At 36.1% G+C, this 21325-nt stretch overlaps 2 protein-coding genes across 2 annotated transcripts; one reads left to right on the top strand and one right to left on the bottom strand.

Annotated features, from left to right (window-relative positions):
* Positions 1–10375: 10375 nt before the first annotated feature.
* Positions 10376–15114, top strand: LOC120282279 (microtubule-associated protein 70-2-like). Its single transcript, XM_039289051.1, has 11 exons — positions 10376–10804; positions 10919–11004; positions 11841–11906; positions 11994–12164; positions 12310–12480; positions 12582–12737; positions 12862–13008; positions 13155–13226; positions 13350–13880; positions 13971–14158; positions 14687–15114. The coding sequence occupies exons 1-11, from the start codon at positions 10609–10611 to the stop codon at positions 14724–14726; spliced, it is 1824 nt and encodes a 607-aa protein (XP_039144985.1). The 5' UTR covers positions 10376–10608; the 3' UTR covers positions 14727–15114.
* A 347-nt stretch (positions 15115–15461) lies between these two features.
* On the bottom strand, positions 15462–21102 carry LOC120282065 (NADH dehydrogenase [ubiquinone] iron-sulfur protein 1, mitochondrial). The gene is made up of 5 exons (XM_039288793.1): positions 20597–21102; positions 20178–20424; positions 18729–19023; positions 16958–17332; positions 15462–16664 (listed from the first exon to the last, which is right to left on the bottom strand). The coding sequence occupies exons 1-5, from the start codon at positions 21000–21002 to the stop codon at positions 15765–15767; spliced, it is 2223 nt and encodes a 740-aa protein (XP_039144727.1). The 5' UTR covers positions 21003–21102; the 3' UTR covers positions 15462–15764.
* Between the last annotated feature and the right edge of the window lie 223 nt (positions 21103–21325).

The following is a 21325-nucleotide window of genomic DNA, read 5'->3' as shown; positions in this document are numbered from 1 at the left end:
AAACCTCATGATCTATGTTTATAAGGGCCACCATCACATCCAAAACACTATACCGATGCTTATAAATTCTAAAGCAATTCCACCATGTTTAATTAGTTTCTTGTGTTTGGTTCTATGAAAAAAATAAACAAATACTTCAATCTTGGCATCTATGGAATCAAATGTTTTGTATTTTAAGTCTACCCCTTAATTTCAAATTATTTAAAATCATTGAAAATGGTTTGTCATGATCTGTACTACTTGATAGTTCAATATTGCTTGTCTTTCAATCATGCTAAATTTAGTTGATTACTTTCTTCTTTTTATGGAATAGAGATCTAGTTGGACTGATAAACAACTTTCTTCATTTTCTTCTAATGGAGATTAGGACAAGAAAGTCCTAGACTTATACACAAGCTCCATTTTCTCCAACAAATATATATATATTATTAAGAATATATATGTTATAAATGTAAAGATAGTAATAAGAATAGAGAGCCAGAGTATTTACCAAAAACCCAAAAACCCTGAAGAATTAAGTTCTTCTTCTTTCTTCTTTTATTTCTCTCTTTTCTTTCTCTTCTCTATATCTTCCAAAGTATACAAAATGAGGGGGTATTTATAGGGTTACAAGAGTTGAATGAACGGCCAGGATCGATTCGATCCGACGGTCCAAAATACCCTGGTTGGTGGAATAGTAACAGTACCGGCGGCTGCTACAGTACCACATGGCGACTGCTACAGTGTTGCGACTGCTACAGTAATATCTAGAAGTTGCTATAGTAATGCCGGCTGCTACAGTGAAATTGCTACATTAGGCATCCATTAAAAATATTTGTTTATAACACTCCCCCTTGGATGCCTACGACCAAAAAATATGCCTCGTTAAAACCTTGCTAGGAAAAACCCAGTGGGATAAAAACCTAGCTAAGGAAAAAGAATACACTATCCTTGGCACATTTGAGGGTTCATCGCCTCATTAAAAACCTTGCCTCGGAAAAACCCATTGGGACAAAAACCTTGGCGAAGGGAAAAAGAGTACAGTCTCCCCCTCAAATAAATAACTTTTTAACTCATATCGAAGTACTTACATCCTTAAGTCTTCTCATCCCGATTTTGTATATAAGTCTTTGGTGAATGCACTTAGGAAGTGATTTTTGTGAATAGATCGACTGATTCTCACCTGGATCGAATCTTTTGAACTTCTATAACGCCTTCTTCTCAGTAGATCATGAGTGTAGAAAAAAATTTTGGTGATATATGTTTCGCTCATCACCTTTAATATAACCTCCTTGTATTTGAGAAATACAAGCATTGTTGTCTTCATAAATTCATCGTAGCATTTGTTGTTATCGATGGTAATTTGCGGGACTATCGTATATGCCCAATCATAGATCGTAACCATCTGGCATTCACGACTTGCTTCATGGAGAGCTAGAATTTCAGACATGATTTGATGAAGTAGTCATAAGAGTTTGTTTTTGTGGAACGCCATGAGATAGTCGTACCATTGTAAGAAAACATGTATCCGGTCCCGAGATCGCCCTCTATGAGGATCGGACGGATACCCAGAGATCAAGAAAACCTCGTGAGGTTGGATGAAGACTCATGTCGATAGAATAAACCCGGATCCGTAGTTCCTCGTAAATAACGTAGCACATCTTTTTATTCCTTTCCAGGTGTCTTCGTGTCGGTGTAGAACCGTATCTTGCTAGAAGATTTATCGCAAAAAGCTATATCCGGTCTCGTATTATTTCGAAGATACATTAATGCACCGATTGCAGCTTAAATATGGAGTTTCGGACCAAGAATGATCTCTCCTTCTTCCGGGTGGTGAAATGGATCTTTCCGAACATCAAGAGTTCGGACGACCATCAGGCGTACTCAAGTGGATAAGCCTTCTCCATATTGAATATCTTGACGACCTTTTCTACGTATAGGGTTGATTGATGCACAAATATTCCCGAGGATAAGTGCTCGATTTGTATACCTAGACGAATTTGGTCTTTCCCAAATCTTTCATTTCAAATTCTTTTTCGGATATGATCTCTGTAGTCTGCAATTTCGGAAGGAGTGCCTACAAGATTTAAATCATCCACATATCATCGCTATCACAACAAAACCGTTAGTATAACTTTTTAATAAACACACATGGACATATACTATCATTTTGGTATCCTTCTTTTTATAAGATATTCATCGAGACGGTTATACCACATCCCAGTCCCGGATTGTTTTTAACCCATAAAGAGATCTCCGTAATTTAATAGAGTATAAATGATGATTATTTGTAATGTTTGTTTTTTTCTATATCCTTCGGGGATTTTTCATATATATGTCATTTTCAAGTAATCCATACGGATATCTCTGTGACAACATCCATCAATCTGCGATATCTAATTTATTACTATTTCGCCATGGCAATTAAAAAAATCGAAAAAGTAATTCCATCCATTACGGGAGAGTATGTCTCTTCATAATCAATACCGGGCATTTGAGAAAAACCTTGAGCAACCAGATCTTGCTTTGTATCTCATAATTTGATTATTTTTCATTTCTTTTTTCTCACAAACACCCATTTATAACCGATCGGTTTTATCCCTTCCAGTGTTGGCACTATCGCCCAAACACCTCACGCTTTTGATAGGGAATTTAGCTCGACTGGATAGCTTCTTTCCATTTTGCCAATCATTTCTTTGTCGACATTCTTCGATGGATCGTGGCTCGGATCATTATCGGTATTTATTTCTATATCTCGTAGCTGCATTGTAGATGAATATATCATTTATTTTTTCGGGTCTCACGCCGATTCGATCTTTGACCATCATCTACATAGCAAATTGAATTTTTCAACATTTTTCGTAAATATCATCCCCCATCGATTCTTCATTAACTTGTTCTGAGGGTTTTATAATTTCCTCTTCCTCTTTACATGGGAGATCCTTTTCTTTATTTTTCTGCTTCCTTTTTCTTGGAGTGAATCTTTGGCGCTAATTGGTCTTCCACGTTTTTTTGTCGTGGTTTATTTTTCTACTTGATTTTCTTTCGATGGATTCTTAGGAATCTCAATTCTTGCGAGGGAGCATTAGCGACTGGTATATATGATTTGGTTACCATTTTTAGTATCGATGAATGCATCGTGTATTTTCATTTTGCAATATTTTGCAATTTAATGATCCTTTGAACTTCAAGTTCACATTCATTGAAATACGAGGATCATATGTATGTAATCGTGATGCATTCCAATCAATTTCTTTTGGCTCATTTTTGAGTAATCATTTCTCCCCTAATGCAGGGAAGGCAGATTCATCGAAATGACAATCTGCAAATCTTGCGATGAAATACATCCCCCGTTAATGGTTCTAAATATCAGTATAATTGAAGGGGAATCATAACCAACATATATACCAAGTCCGCGTTGTGGACCCATTTTTGTATAATTTGGTGGTGGTATTGGCACATATCTCGCATAAACCAAAATATTCTTATATATGAAATATCGGGCTCTTTACCCATATAAGTTGGTGTGGTGAATATGAATTACATGCAGATTGGGTCGGGATCCAGTATAAAAAGTCTGCGAGCATGCAAAATAGCATGACCCCACGCACTTGTAGGCGGTTTGTTCTTAATAACATTGATCGGCAATAATCTGGAGTCTTTTTAATTAATGACTCCGCTAACCCATTTTTGGGTATGTACATGAGCTACTTTGGATGCTCAACATGTATTCCAATCGCCATACGATAATCATAAAATGATTTTTGATGAAAAATTCACCAAAGATTATCAAGACGAATTGTCTTTATGGGATAATCTGAAATTGTGCTTTTAAAGCTTGATAATTTGTGCCAATAACCTTGCAAATGCTACATTCCTTGTAGATGTAGTGAAACATGGGACCATCTAGTCGATCGATCGATTAAAAACCATAAAAATACCTAAATGGTCCATAGACGGATGTATTGGTCCACAAATGTTTCCTCGTATTCTTTCTAAAAAAATTTAGGAGATTCACCGATCACCTTTGTTATAAAAAGGTCGGTTATTAGCTTTTCCCATTGAACATCTTGAACATGCATATTCATTATGTGTTAGGATTTTTATAATCCTTCGATGAGGTGTCCATGAGAACTAGTAATAATCCGGCAGCAACATAATAGCATCCCGGATGTCCAAGTCTTTCATGCCATATTTTAAATATCTCGGGTCATTAACCTTCCGGGTTAATCACCGTATGTGATTCCATCACTTTAATACGTGTAAAATATAATCCCGAGGATATACGGGAAAGCTTTCAAGTACACGCTTTTTGGCATGAAATGACTTGTGTAATATAAAGATATTCTTTTCCTTCCTTATCAACCGTCTCTAAAATGATATCCATTGAGACGTATATCTTTAAAAGCTTAAAAAGGTTCCTCCTAGACTTAGGGGAATAGAGAGCATTTTTTTCATCCGCAAGGATGTTCCATTTAGCAACATCAATGCTCGCTTCTCCAGAACCTTCAACCGTGTCCGATGACCACTGCTATTGTGGCTATATATGCCTTTCTCATTGATAAGGATATAAAATATATTTTTTTCTTGTCAAAATAGTATGCGTTGTCCCATGATCAATAATGCATTCATCATCGACCATATTCTAACAAAACAAAAGAAAAAAACATAATTTAATAAAACATAAAGACATATTACAAACTAGTCTATAAGGAAATCGACATATCTAAATATGTATTTTTCGATTCACATTTAAATTATTTATGGAATTATCCTCAATTGGATCAACTATGGGGTTGTCGTGAAAAATTTGTCTCAATATCTTTACCTTTCTTGTTTTTTAAGTGATTCTTGGTAAAGATGGACAAAATGTTTTGGGGTCCTGCAAATTCTGGACCAATGACCTTCCGGGCCACAACGATAGCATGTATCTTTCTTTGTCTCTAACCCCATCTTGTGGCTTTGTTGCTTCTGTTGATGTACATCAATTCTATTATCGCGTGGTCCGATATTATTTCGGCCCCCACCACGACCGCGTAGTCCTCGACCACCATAATTTCCTCGTCCACCGCGGTTTTTAAAACTAGCACCGCGACCACGCCATCTTCTTTGCCCAAAATTAATTTCTGGCAGTGGTGCTGATCCAGATGGTCGAGATTGATGATTCTCGCATCAACAATTCATTGTTTTTGCTCCGCCACGAGGAGACAAGAAATTAATTCGGAGAATTTTGTAAAAATTCTTTTCTCTATATTGTTGTTGTAATATAACATTTCGATGCGTGAAATGTTGTAAATGTTTTTCTCGAGCATCATTCCTTACATCATCTGTTTCTCCACGGAGACAAAAATCTTGAAAACAATTTTAAATAGCTCGAATTATATTCTTGCACGCTTTTAAAATCTTGAAACCCGAGGCTCGACCAATCATTTCGTGCTTTGGGCAAGTAGACCATTCCCGAGATGTTCAAATCTCTCTTCGGGGATAACCACAATTCCCCGTGTATCCTCAATGGTCAAGTATTCATTCTTCGAGCCATCATCAATATGATGCCTTATAAATATTAAGGCCTTCGCCTTTATTATCACTAGGCTCATTGTTATTAGCCCTCAATCGCTTTTACTCGGGTTTCTTGCTTTCGGATGGAGCTTGATATCGAGGCTCCGGGGATATATAATCGCTCCCCGAGATTTGAAGGGCCTCAAATTCTCTTTTTGCAATATTTGCCATTTTCTCTTCAAAATAATAATACAACATGTAATTAGAATAGAGAGTACGAATAAAAACATAAAAGCATCTATATTGTTCATGTATACAGATCTGCTTCAGTATACGATACTATTCATGTATACTGATGATCTGCTCATGTATCGGTACTATTCATGTATACTGATGATTGTTCATACCTGCAATTATTGCGAAAGATTGGGAATTAAAATTTGTTTGAAAGTGATTATAAGTTAAAAGGGAAGAAGAAGTAAAAAAATAATGGAGAGAAGAAAATAGGGGGCCGACGGAGAAAAAGCCCGGGCCGAGTTGCCGACCGGAGAAACCTCGAAGGAGCCGTGAAGTCGTGAGAAGGGCGTCGGAGAAGAGAGAGAGGGCCCAGCAGATCTTTACGAGTTTTGTCAACGATCACGGGAGAGAGGTCGTCGTGAAAACTTAGAAGATGATGCTTGATAATTTGGATTTGATGGAAAACCTCATTGTAATAATAATATTATTGTTTTTCTTGTTTATTTTAAAAGTACTGGCAATATTAGCCTTACTGGCTTTAGTACTGTATGTTTTTTATGTATGCTTCTAAGAAAATCTTATGTATTGTTGATTGAAATTATGTAATAATAAAATGTATGGTTTGCCAGTATTATATTACCTGTCGATCCTTCCTGCATTCAGTGTTAGAAATGGATTCCACATATATAACATATATATTAGATGAGTCAAAGAAAATTAAAATCATATGTGCAAATTCGTGCTGATAACGTATTAAGAATATATATGTTATAAATGTAAAGATAGTAATAAGAATAGAGAGCCAGAGTATTTACCAAAAACCCAAAAACCCTCGAATTAAGTTCTTCTTCTTCTTTCTTCTTTTATTTCTCTCTTTTCTTTCTCTCTCTATATCTTCCAAAGTATACAAAAAATGAGGGAGTATTTATAGGGTTACTAAGAGTTGAATGAACGGCAGGGATCGATTCGATCCGATCGGTCCAAAAATACTCCCTGGTTGGTGGAATAAGTAAAGATCTGCTACTGCTACTAAGATCTAGCGTACGGCTACATACAGATGAAAATCTACAGATGAGCATCCATTAAAAATATTTGTTTATAACATATATCTCTTTCTTTGTTTTTTATGATTATTGAGCAGGTGCTTCCACTGAAAGTGATTCTATAGTTTTGGTCCCTACACAAGATAAATAATAATGACCTTCATGTAGATATATTTAGAGGCAGTACTGAGAAAGAGAAAGGTGGAGGCTCACTTTTACTTTATGTTACTCTTTAATAATAGGAAATTAAACTAATTAAGTATAAGATCATGACTCATTTATATGTATGCTTAATAACTTAATGGCTATTAAATACTTAAATTTTATGAAAGACATGTATCTTTCATTGGAATTTGGTATTTGATTCTTCAAGATGAGAGTACTACTCTTTCCTCCAAAGCATGCATGTGAGTGTTCTTTTCCCAAAGCTATAATGCTTGCAAGCAACTCATCTCCCTGGCTTGTCTTTCTCTAACACTGGACCATTTAGTATATATATGCCATTGAAATACTTAATGAGGATGTTAATTAACGATTAATTGATATATAGTTCAAAATCTCCACATTATCCGGATGAGTGTATTGAGGAATTAAACAATCAACTAAACTTAGTATTCTAATGCACTAGGTTTAATTTATATCTTGCCATGCAGATTAATATATTTTTGATAAACTTGATCTCTCAAATACACTTAATGATATATCAATCATTTTGATCAGTTTTTGATTCACAGTGATGCCTATTATAAGGCCCTTCATGTGAGAAAGAAAGTTTAGAGAGAGAGAAAGAGAGATAGAGCTTATCCAAGTTACTTTGAAACTTTGGTGGGGTGTCATTGCATTGGATTCCTAGCAAGTGTAAGCCTTATGGGCTGGTTTGTGATCTAAGTTAGGAACAAGGAGATGATAAAGAGAAGCATGAAAAAAAAACATCTTAATTTGGTGCATTTAAAAGTTAGTGAAGAACTATTAATTACTGTTGTTCCATCAATGATTTCAGATCATATATATATATATATATATTTTATATGATATGATATGATATGAACTGTTGTTTTCATTACTTTGCTTTGCCTCTCCAAAGCCAACCATGTTACTCTGTATATCTTTAACTAGATTGTTTGATGATGTTTGAGTATGGAATTCTTGAAGGGAGAGCAACTTCTCTTTTTGTTGCACCAAAAGACTTGTGCCTACTTCTTTGTATACACGCCACCTTTCATGGCCACAGGAATCACTGCATGCATGGGTCTCCAATAGTTTCATTGGGTCCCTCTCTAGTGCTTTGGGTGCTCATGACTTGAAGATAAGGTTTTATTTTTGGTGCTCCTTGACTTGGCATGCATGCTTATAAAAATTTTTGTGATTAAATATTTTTAATTTTCAATTTGATTTACAGTTGAGAACAGAATATAGTATACAAGTGGTTCAGTTATAACATGATTATTTATACTGTTTTATATTTGATGTTTAACTGGAAAATTTTTAATAGATTTTCATTGAAAATCAGATGGGTAATTTGATTATTTCTACTTTAACAAAAACATAGTTTTGTATCTTGATTGTTTTGTGATTGTGTGCACTATATTTTTTTGGTACTGAAAAATTTATGAAGTTGTGATGTAATTCATTATTTTTTTTGTACTGTTATTTTTTCTATATATTATTAACCAGGCGATAAAAAAATTATGTTATGACGTATTTCAAATTTTTGTATTTTAAATTGATTATAAGTATGCAACTCTCAAAACTTATTGGGCTTAATTAACTTGATTGACTAATAAAAATAAACAGTAATGATTTAATTAAAAACATATGCTTCTTTATAAACTCATGTAAAATCTTTGTGCAGACATACAATATATCAAATTTAATGCATGACATGGATATAACAAAACCAATTAATTCAGTGGATTTTATTTTTATTTATAAAAATTATAAACTATATTAAATAATCTGTTTCAATTGAATAATCCTTAATTAATTTCATAAGGTTTTGCTAACAATATGACAGCCTTACCTAATACAATATTTATTATACTCCCATTTGCACAAAACACAAGAAAAGCAAATTTTGGCCACACAATCATAGTTTTCAATACGAGCAAGTTATGTGATCATATATTAAAAAAATTTCCTTTTTTTTAAAGCAAATAAATATTTAAAATTTTGGGTAGTTGATCTCTTACCCAAAGAAAGCACTCTTTTTTTTTAAAGCTATTGCTTGTTTTCGGTGCATCTGAAGAGACAAAAGAATGTGGTTGAAATGAGAAAAAAATTGAAATGAAAATGATAGAAAATGGTTGTGTTGATTAAGTATGATATAAAAAAATTTAATCCCTTCTTTTATATAATATTCTTTGCAACTAACTTAAAGCAATAAAATACATGTTAAAAAGAGTAGTTCTTATGTCCCTTCTCATTCTTATTATAACAACTCTATATATATTAAGTTAATGAAACTTATAAACCAAAAAGACTCCTTTTAAATAGAATCTAGTTATCTGACGGTTCATGCAAGGACACGTGCTCTAAATGGACGGTTAGATGTTGACCCATTTCAGCGGGTTTAGACCGTTCTCTTATTGGGTTTTGGATTTGGTTCCCGACCCAAGCTCGACAATCTAAAAAGCAGTTTGAATGTGATAACGTCCGGTGAATTTATTCTTTAAAATCTAATCGTTCACTGTATAAATGACAGGGCTCCGTTAGCATCCCTTAAAACCAGGGGTGGTGTCCGGATCACTCTAGCAGAATTTGCGGGTCTGTTAAATTTTTATTTTATATATTTTAAATTTTTAAATTTTTAAATATATATATATATTTAAAAGTCGACAAACGATAAAATAAAAGATAAATGGGTATGAAAGTGTACCACTTATAGTAACTTGGCTGACCTCCTAAGAATAAACTCCCGTCATATAACTTTAAAAGGAGAGGCTTGAATTCAAAATTTTTTAACTATAAGCACAAGTAATTATCAGTAGACTAGTTCACGATGCCTCAAATACATTCTTATAATTTGTAGAATTCCTTATATTTAAATGGTTTTCTATTTAAACTAAATTAAATGAAATTTTATTAAAAAAAAATCCTCCAGTATAATGTTTTTTTCACAGTGTTATTTACATTGATATTGTTTTATTTGGGTTATTGAAGTTCAATTTACATCAAAATGGTGGTCATTTTTTTTTTATAAAATTATCCATGAGTAATTAAATTCAAATGATTGATATGATCATCGAAAAATCATTTTCAACTCACATGAGACACATCAACAAAAGAATATCATATCAGTATTTTTTTTTTATCATATCATTTACCCTATAATAAAGAGAGGTATCATAAACAATAACGACCGATCAAGTGATCGAGAATAGAAATTTGTTTGGTTGAGTTTGTGGGTTAACGTGGGAGATACAACAGATAGAGTAACCCCGTCGTAGTAGTGGTGACTGGAAAATCACTATATTTGGATTTTATATTATTTTTTAAAATAATTAAATGTTAGTAAGAAGAAAAAGGACAAAATTATCAATTGTAGGAGAATACGAGGGTGTTTATGATAAAAGGGGAATTACAACCGCAAGTGATAAAGATATAAAAAACCGAGCTTTTTTTTTTTAGTATCACTGTACATAAGCTCATCTCCCTCTCAATCTCTCGCAGAGCTCGAAGGAAAGGGAAGCGAAGCGAGAGCGGAGAGAACTGGAACTAGGGTTTGGATTTTCTCCTACTCGAGGAATCAGAACTCTAGACATCGATTTGGGGTGCTAGAGAAGCCCTAGAGAAGCGAGATCTGGTTGGTGTTTCTGGTTGATGTGAGGGAGAGAAGAGGGCTAGATCCAGGATGGGGGAGCCGTTTGGAGGAAGTGGGGAGGGGATGGCTGCGGCGTTGACGGCGTCGGGGTCGTTCAAGGATGGGAAGGCTCTGAGGAGGAAGCCGTCGATGAAGCCGAGTTTGGAGACCGACGAGTTTATCAACTTGCTCCATGGCTCGGATCCGGTGAAGGTCGAGCTCAATCGGCTCGAGAATGAAGTTAGAGGTCGGAATGTGGTTCGATCCGTGCCGGTTTTCGCGATTTTCGTAATGTTTTTGAAATTTTTTTTGGGTTCTTTGTCTTTGGTGGTTGAAATGGGGATGGATTTTGGTTTTGCAGACAAAGATCGGGAGTTGGGAGAGGCGCAGGCGGAGATTAAGGCGCTGCGGTTGTCTGAGCGTGCCAGAGAGAAGGCAGTCGAAGAGGTGATTTTTTTTTTAATTATTTTTATGGGGGTTTTCCTTTGTCGTTTCTATGTATTTTCTTGGTATTGTTTTTTTTTCAAGTTCATTTTTATCTGCATTGTTGGATAATATCAAAAAATTGTTCTGTGTTTTTTTTTTAATTGGTAATTTCTTTAATTTTGATAGCCAAAGTGGAATTTTTGTTTGTGAGGATTCGAACTCTTTGAAATTCAAATTCAGACACAAAGGGAATGTGCTCGCATTTCAATCCCACCAGCTCATTCTTTTTATGTGTGAGAGAATGTTTCTTTGACATGCCATGGGGATTGGGAATCTGGGATTAACTGTCTAGTAAAGGGAGTATTTTGATTTGTTCTTCTACCCAAGTGTTGGGCTTTTCCTTCTGCTATATATATATATATATATATATGGATAGATATCAGTTTCAATTGTGTTTGAGAAATTTATTAAGGCATCTCATCCAATTTTCTTGGTTCATGAGCGGAAATAATGTCTTTTGGTATCCTGTGCTATTTGGTTTGTTGTGTCTTTAAAGACATAAGGTTAGTATGCAGCTGGAGGAATGGTTTGATTATTTATAATAACTGATTTATTATTTGAAACTAGCTGCTCTATATATTGCTTTAATGCTGTTAAAAGAAGGCGTTTTACATTTTTGTTCTCTTTTTTTATTTATTAAGGTGAATTGGAGAGATTTAAGCCTTCTCTCATTTTGAGTTTATTTTATTTCCCCATATGTGCCATTGACAAGTTCCTTTTTATGGATAATACATTTTACGCTGTAAAAGTCTCGAACTTTCCATGTTTATTTATTTTTGGATTCTCTGTACATGCAGCTTACTGAAGAATTGACCAAGGTAGAGGAAAAGCTAAAATTAACTGAGTCTCTTCTAGAAAACAAGGTAGCTATGATGGTCCTCATTAACATTTATCATCTTTTTTTAAATCCCACTAGGCAATTATTAATGGGAGATGCCATGCCATGACAGAATCTTGAAATAAAGAAAATAAATGAAGAGAAAAAAGCATCAATGGCTGCTCAGTTTGCAGCAGAAGCTACACTTAGGAGAGTTCATGCGGCACAAAAGGATGATGACATGCCTCCAATTGAAGCCATTCTTGCACCCCTGGAGGCAGAGCTTAAGATTGCCCGCCAGGAGGTATGTAGTGAAAATTTGTCTCCTTTAATTAAATCTGGAATGACTTTTTTAGATAATATGTATGACAGTAAATGTCACATGTGCAACTTTGTCAGCACACCACGTTAATGAAAATAAGGTCAGTAATGTAACTTCTCTTTATCAGATTGCAAAGGTGCAGGATGATAACAGAGCATTGGATCGGCTTACCAAATCAAAAGAAGCAGCATTACTTGAAGCAGAGAGAACCGTGCAAATAGCACTGGCAAAGGCTTCTATGGTGGATGATCTACAAAATAAGAACCAAGAATTAATGAAGCAGATTGAAATCTGTCAGGTAAAAAAATAGAACTTGGTTATGGACCATTCTAGCTTCTTAGGATGTTTATTTTTCCCCATGTCAAAGGTATTGTGTTTTCAAATAATGCACATTTTTAGGAAGAAAATAAGATCTTGGATAAAATGCATCGCCAAAAAGTTGCTGAGGTTGAAAAGCTCAGCCAGACTGTGCGAGAGTTAGAAGAGGCTGTTCTCGCTGGTGGTGCTGCTGCAAATGCTGTGAGGGACTATCAGAGGAAAGTACAAGAAATGAATGTAAGGCATCTCTGTGAGCTTCATAATTTGGTCTAATATGAAGCCTTATTTCCTTAGGAAGCAGTGTTCTACTGTTATTTTATTTTGATATTCTCACTTTTCTATCGCTGTTATTTTTACTTAGGACGAAAGGAAAACCCTCGATAGAGAACTAGCTCGTGCTAAAGTTACAGCAAATAGGGTTGCTGTTGTGGTGGCAAATGAATGGAAAGATGCTAATGACAAAGTAATGCCAGTCAGACAATGGTTAGAAGAGCGAAGATTCATGCAGGTAGACTATGTGACTAATTTGCTTCAACTTTTGTTGTTGCTACTATCCTTTGTGCTACACTTTGCCCCATACTGTGTTTATGTGGAATGGTTAAACTTTACATCTACAACCTGTTTTTAATTGTTACTAACTAATTTTTGCTACAGGGGGAAATGCAGCAACTTCGAGATAAGCTTGCTATAGCAGAACGAACTGCAAGATCAGAAGCTCAATTAAAGGTATGTATTCCTTTTGCAGTTCTTAAATTGTTTAGATAGTTAATGGTACCTTTAAAAATGGCTGTGTTATTAAATTTAATGATAAAGCACTATAACTGTACACTCATCCTATTAAGTTTCCAGGATAAGTATCATTTGCGACTCAAAGTGTTGGAAGAGGGTTTGAAAATGTCCAATGGAACCAACCGAACCAATGTAGAGGCAAGAAGCGTGAGCAATGGCCCTTCACGTCGTCAGTCCCTAGGTGGTGCTGAAAATGTATCCAAGTTATCTCCCAATTGCCTTCTAACAAAGAGAACAACATCCTCTCAGTCTCGCTTTTCTCTCAGTAGTGGCACCAGCACAGTACTGAAACATGCAAAGGGAACTTCAAAGTCTTTTGACGGTGGCACTAGATCTCTAGATCGCAGTAAAATTCTTGCTAACGGAACAGGGCATTCACTAAACAAATCCACTGATGGGACAAGAGATTGCCAAACACGCTCAAATTGGAAGGAAAATCTAGATGAGAAGCCCAATGAGTTCTCTAATGTTGATTCAGATGATACTGTGTCTGGAATGTTTTATGATATGTTGCAAAAGGAAGTTATCACTCTGAGGAAAGCATGCCATGAGAAAGATCAAAGCTTAAAAGACAAGGATGATGCTATTGAGGTAGATTATTTTTCTGGATTTTTTTTCAGTGATTTGCAACTAAATGTTTCAAAGCTATCTAACTTTGGTTTTCAACCTGCTGAGATTCAGATATTAGCAAAGAAAGTAGATACATTGACTAAAGTAATGGAAGTAGAGGCTAAGAAAATGAGAAGGGAAGTAGCTGCAATGGAGAAGGAAGTAGCTGCCATGCGAGTGGAGAAAGAGCAAGACAACAGGGCCAAGCGCCATGGCAGTTCCAAGGCTCCTGCACTTACATCTCAACTGTCACATGGAAGGTGATTCTTATGACCTCTTTGATCAATGCAATGATATTGGTTAAAACTTGGAGCCATGACATTTTGTTTCTGTGATTCTGAGTTGGTAATAACTAATAAATACTTAGTTTAGCAGAATAATATGTAATCAGTTATAGTTCACCTGGTTTCATTATGCATTTAATGGCTCTTAAAATTCTCCGAAAAATTAACATCAAGAAGATTAAGCAATGGCAAATGAATAGCCATCTTTGAACTCAGTGTATAAATTCTTCCAGGGTATATTTTTGTACTGGTGTCAATTCCTCATGAAAAAAAAATATATATTTATTTATTACTCATTCTCCATTAATATTAGCCATGCAGACCTGTGAGGCCGGTGCTTGGTTATGTTTCATATTTGATCTGCAGTAGAGCTGGAGATCTCATTATGTTGATCTGTCAGTAACATTAATCCAACTGAACTCTGAATGTACTGACAAAGAGAATTACACAAGCAGATATTAATTTGCAAAGACTGAAATTTGAAGATTGCTATACATAATGCAGGAATGCGCCTCGAAGTGGGTCCATGCGCAATCCTCAATGATGTGATCAAACTTGAAGCAGCAATGGCTATGCTAGTCAACAAGCTTCACTATCCTTATAATTAATTTTTAAAAATGATTTGAAGCCTATGATGATTCAGTTCTTGAGTTGAGGGAGCAAAAGCTGGACAAAAGTTGGGTCTCCATCTAACATAACTGTTTCTTTCTTAGTAGTTGGAGGTGATGTTAAAGTTGGCTAACCCTAATGGCACGTTTTCTTTAGTATTGTGCTTGTTTTGTTGTATAGGTTGGTGGGTTTTTATTATTTTTGGATTCATATTTGTAATTTGTAGTGCAGTGCTTTCCCTTAATTTTCTTGAGGGTGTGAATATTATTGTAATTTCAGATGGGCTCATGTCTCTTATTCAGCTTCTTGTGTTTATGTTGACATTCAGCGAAGCATGATCTTGTTTGGGAAAAAGGAGGATATATTGTGATTTTTGTTATCTTTCCAAGCATTATATCCTAATCTTTCATTTATACGTTTTATTTACTATTTATATAGAAAAGGTTAATGAACAAAAAAGATTGCAAATCCTTTCTTCAATTAAGTGAGTGTTTAAATTGATCTTTTTACAACTTATTTCATTATAAACCTGAAAAAATACATACATAAAATGTTATATATATATATATATACATTTGATAGAATTCAAAACATCATGTGTAATGATAAAAGGTGCATATGAGACCTAATGATATTTTCCTTAAAAGAAACTAGGGGGCACATTTACATGTTGAATCGTTAAAGGCTATCCATGCTTTTTTATTCCTGTAAAGACTGAGATCTTACAAGCTACAAACGAAGCATCCTGGAATTCACCGAGGAAATGACATGCTTTTGAGTTTCTCAGCACCTTTTGCATTGCAAACTGAAGGAAAATATAATTCAATTTAGCTGCCATTTATGAACCACATTTCAATATGGCAGCAAAATAACAGCCTCTGGTCCAAGATATAATTAACATGGATCAACATCACAAACTCAGAAACAGAAATGGATAAAACCCGGTTCTAGAGTAAGAAAAACAAGGTTGCCTTCACTTCTTCAGAAGCGAAGCACTGCACTGTGCCATTATCTTAGACGCTCTGGTAATTGAATCTGTCATGTAGAAGTTCTCAATGGCGGGTTTAAATGGATCTGAGCTAATCTTTTGTGTGACCGGAGGCTTAAGCTCGAATGACATGGTTGCCGGCTCCCTCTCATCCACCTGTAGGAGATTAGGAGCCACAGTTTTTATCCGAGCCCGTATAGCAGTAAGTGAATCATATGGTAGTCTAACCCCGGCGACCTCTGACAGGGCTCGGACAATCTTCCAGTCATCCCTTGCATCACCAACTGTAGGGACTGCTGGGACTGTCCATTGTGTGCATCCTTCAGTGTTCTCATATGTGCCTTCCTTCTCACTGAAAGCTGATGCAGGGAGAATCACATTAGCTCGGTAGACACTTTTGTCACCATGATGCCCCTGATAAACAACAAAAGCATCATCTGGGACCTTTTCCAAGCTGATATCGTCAGCACCCATCAGGTATAGAAACTTAGCTGAGGGGATGGTGTCGTTAGGGCTTGATACGAGGCCGAGGTCAAGAGCAGCAGCTTGAGCAGCACTTAAGAGTAGGACATTAAGTCCATTCCAGTCAGGTCTCACAACTTTCGCATTCTTTGCAATGGTCTCAACCGCAGAGAAGACGGCATCCTTGTCATCCCGCTCAAAAATTCCAGCTCCAACAATGATAACAGGATTTTTCGCAGAAAGAAGAGTGGAGCTGAATGGATGGCGGCCCTCAACAAGCTCAACTAGAGTCTCTGCTCCTGTACCAATGTGCTGATGATCATAGTTTATATCTGTTGGGGGACCAATGTAAGCAACCTTTGCTTGATTTGCTTTAACAGTTTTCCGGATCCTTGCATTCACCATAGGAGCTTCCACTCTTGGCTGCAACAATTGCAAACTAAGTACAACGTTGTCTGTAAAACATAATTTCTGCTATAAAACATACACTGTTTTTTCACCTGAAGCAAATGTTTTAGTAGCCTATACGATTTTAATTTAAGAATAAAAGCCTTCAGGCCATACCATATGTCGAGCGTAGTTGAAGGTCAAAGTTCCTAGACTATGTTCAACTGCTAAGCATATCACATTATTACAGATTGTTTCAGAATTTAACAGTCCAAAATAAAAAAATAATCAGTGCAAATAAAATCTCAGACATGGGGTAATGAGCGTACCTGGGTACCAACTAAAAGGAACACATCTGCCTTCTCAAGGCCAGCAATACTAGTGTTCATGAGATAACTAGAACGCAGATCTGCTTGAGGGTTAGGACCATTTCCTTCACATAAAACACTGTTCGAGCCCATCCTGTTCACAAAATCTTTCAAAGCCATCATAGATTCAGCATCAGAAAGTTTGCCAGCAACTCCTACGATTTCATCAGGTTTAACTTGATGTATAACCTCAGCAACCACGGCGAGAGCATCACGCCAACTCACAGATTTGAATCTACCATCAGGACCACGAATCATTGGATCATTTAACCTTTGTCTCTTGAGGCCATCATAGCAGAACCGCGTCTTGTCGGATATCCACTCTTCGTTGATATCCTGCAACACACGCATAACAAATGGAAGAAATGAGCTTTCAAACATATTCAGTAAAGAGAATGACTTAGGTGAAGTTAGATAGATGTAGTTAGTGTAGTTCATCATTTACATTGTGACATGTGTACCAAAAATATATAAAAATATAATAACTTTCATATAATGCCCTTATTTTTTTAAAAAAATTACTCATCTCATGCCACGTGTCAAACATCCAATGGTGAACTACATTAACTACACTTATTTGACTTCACCTAAGTTATTCCCTTTAGTAAAAACATCAATGTAAAAAAACATACAATGGGACTTCAGGCTTAGGCATCAGACTGGAAATTAAGATAAAATTCAGGAAGGTTTCAAAAAGTAAAATCAAACCACCAAACAACTTATTTTGTAACATTTTCATATATCATGAGCATGATTTCCATCCATCGCAAAGGTATCTTTATCAGACAATTATCGCTATTCATCTTGATCCTATTTCTTCAATTTCAATTAACCCCTGAACCTCATTTCGTAGCTTATTTTCCACTCATTCATAACCCCTCTATCAATTAATTACTAAAGCACCACATCAAAAACATCTTTCTCTTGCTCTCCACTTATCAAGTTATTCTCCTCTTAATCAACCCAATGGTTCATTCCTAGGTTCCCATTTCCATGTAATTGCCTGTTTTGTTGCCCTATTTTCTTTTTTTTTCAGTTGTTTATTTCATATGATTTTCAGTTTCCAGCTTTTCTTTTCACAGTTTTTCAATTTTCAGTTTTTTACTCAACTTCCATTTGATTTTAGAAATGCTATTATTTTGAAGAAAATTTGTTTTCCTTCAGTTCCTGGTTCATGAAAACATATTATTTGTTAAAGAATAACATTTGCAAAATTCAAAATAAATAAGTTACAAGGAAAAAGATAACTATTCAGAAATGAAAAATAAAACAATAAACTAAAAAGGGAAAATCACATAAAAAAAAAAAATAAAAAAATAAAAATTCATGCCTAGGCCAACTCCCTCTAAATCCAACACTAAGATTGCAATCTCCTAATCACAAGAATATTAACAGAGACCAAACCCCACAAGCTTCCAAATTTATTCTCCTCTAATCAAAATCTAGTTGCACTTCTCTGCATCCCTAAATAAACTATTATTCGACTTGAGTCTTTATCTAACTGCTTCGTTGCTAAACAAGATCACCAACTGATAGATATAAGATTCTGAATGGCATCACTAAGTTAAGAACATCTAAATCTCCTCAATTGGCAAAGAATCTCCTAATCACCCCTTGGACCATTCCAACTTCGAAGGCTCCTAGAGAACTTGAACTTGAAAGAGAGCAAGGCCAAACAAAAATAGCCTAGTAATGGTGATAAAAGTTTACTGAAAGAATTGACAGGACAAACCTCATTCAATCGTGGAAGGATACGCATAACTTCTGGACCCCTGCTGTCAATTCTTATGTTTGACCCTACCGCATCAGTAACATCAATGCTCTCTGTACCCTTCAACTCCCAATTTCTTGCTTTGAAAGCAAAAGGCTTTGAGGTGAGAGCTCCAACAGGACAGATATCAATAACATTGCCAGAGAGTTCACTAGTCATAAGCTTTTCAACATATGTTCCTATTTCCTCCCCACTGCCACGACCCAACATGCCAAGGTCCTGAACACCAGCAATCTCAGAAGCAAATCTGACACATCTGTAGCCAGAAATATGAGTTCAATTGCAACATCATGAATAATGTCCACACAAAAAAGAGTTTATCACATCCACCAGATCCAATCATAGCTGTCACAAGTTCAAAATAACCACAAGTTCTAAAGCTAAAGCCCCACTAAAAGCTTTTAAACTTTAAGATTAAAATTATATTTTCTCCAAAGAAAAAAAAAGAAACAAAAAAAAAAAAAATTGAGTGTTAGTGAACATAGTAACAAATCAAGAATACGTGGAAAAAAACAGAAATCAAACTGAGTAATATTTTTGAATGCAAATATAGTGACAGGAATGAGATGTAATTTTCTTTTTCAGCTATGGAATTGTTGTCTAATCCCAAAAATGTAGCTATTATATCCAATATTCAATATGCCATAGGTAAGCATGTTTGATAATTTATCAAATAGTATATTCACAATATGGTTGAGAATACATACTCACTAATCATGATTGTGTACTTCACTAGCTAATGTGCAATATTATTGATCATCACTTAACTCTAAGACCTTTTCACAGTTTTCATATTTTGCATGTAGTTTTGATGCTTTTGTAACCATAAATCCATCAAGAATAATGATATTCCAGCATGGCTAAAGCTTTATCCATCAAAGATAGAGAACAGGTGTCATTTCTACTATTTAAAAAATTATAGAAGTAGAGATCAGGGTAATGAACATCTGAAAGCTCAGATTAAATATCAAAAGGTCCATTTGACAAGAAAATTGATGCATCTTGTTTCATGCAAAACAGTAATTATGGGAATGTCATCGGCCTATGCGTAGGGAACTTGGCAATTAATAAGCCCGACTTTAATTCATTTCTCAGTAGAACAGCCATTGGATTAAGAAAAAATGCGCCAAGTTGTTTTGGAATCATAGTATATAAATTGATATATATCATGCAACAAATGGATTACAAAAATAAAATAAAGCCATTTAGATCAAAGAAGTTGCATTAAGTAGACTACGGCATGCATTGAATGTAAAACTTAATCAACCATGTTTCAGCTCATAAAACTCCCAGTCAAATGATACTCAAACCACATGGACATCAGTCACCACTTTCAGACACTGTATTAGACAGCAAGCATATGACCAAACAGAAATCTATTTCAAACAAAAATTGGGAAGAAAGTATCACCTTGTGCACTGAATGCAGCGAGTCATCACTGTCTTCACCAAAGGACCAAGGTTCTTATCAACAACGGACCTCTTCATTTCTGTAAACCTCCCCCGGTCTGATCCGAACGCCATAGATTGATCCTGCAGGTCACACTCCCCTCCCTGATCACAGATCGGACAGTCCAATGGATGATTCATCAACAGAAACTCCATCACCCCTTCCCTCGCCTTCTTCGCCACCGGCGTATTTGTCTTGATTTTCATGCCTACAAGAAGATCAAAGATTCAAATTTGCAGCCAAATACTCTAAATTTAACCTATAAAAAAAAAAAATGAAGGCGCCCCAAAACACAGTTTCAAAATCCAATTTACTACGAAAATGCACATTGGGTAAAGGAATCAAAACAAAAAACGACAGATTTAGAATAATCCCAGTACCTGGAAGTGCAGGCATAGCGCAAGACGCCACAGGCTTGGGCGACTTCTCGACCTCAACGAGACACATCCTACAATTTCCAGCGATCGACAACCTCGAGTGATAACAGAACCTAGGGATGTCAACGCCAGCGACCTCACAGGCCTGGAGAACAGTCATCCCCTTTGGGATCTTGACCGGATACCCATCAACAAACACCTCGATGGCATCATCCGGGTTAGATAACTGCACCCTCGCCCCACCTACGGGAGTCCGCGGTGGGATCTCCGGCTCCGGCGCTGCCGGCTCCGCCGCAGCAGCGCCCTCCGGTTTGTGGAGATCTGGGGTGGAGGTAATCCATCGGAAGGCGGAAACCCTACCTCCGATGACGGGGCGCGAGCGCTGCAGAGCTCGGAGGACGAAGCCCATCGTCGTCGCGCACGAAGACGGCGGTGAGAGACTGAGAACCGAAGCGTGGAAAGCACGAGACCGAGAAGGATCGTGTGGCGAGAGATCGAATTGGTGGGATCTGGTGTTTCGCGGCAAAGCTTATTTCCCGATGCATCACGAAAAAAGATCTCCCTACTGTTAAGAGATAACTTAAAGGTGTATGCCGGTAAACGTACCTGATTGCTAAGAGACACTCGCTTGGACGTGAACCGATGGATTGGGATCAGTCTACATCTCGAGACAAATGAATGGTGGATGATAAATATGAACCTTTTATCATGTAATATTTATATATATATATT

This window comes from Dioscorea cayenensis, chromosome 18, assembly GCF_009730915.1.
Source record: "Dioscorea cayenensis subsp. rotundata cultivar TDr96_F1 chromosome 18, TDr96_F1_v2_PseudoChromosome.rev07_lg8_w22 25.fasta, whole genome shotgun sequence".
In the NCBI taxonomy this organism is placed as follows: domain Eukaryota; kingdom Viridiplantae; phylum Streptophyta; class Magnoliopsida; order Dioscoreales; family Dioscoreaceae; genus Dioscorea; species Dioscorea cayenensis.
The sequence above is the reverse complement of the archived record's forward strand: the minus strand, read 5'-3'. Positions and strand labels throughout refer to the sequence as shown.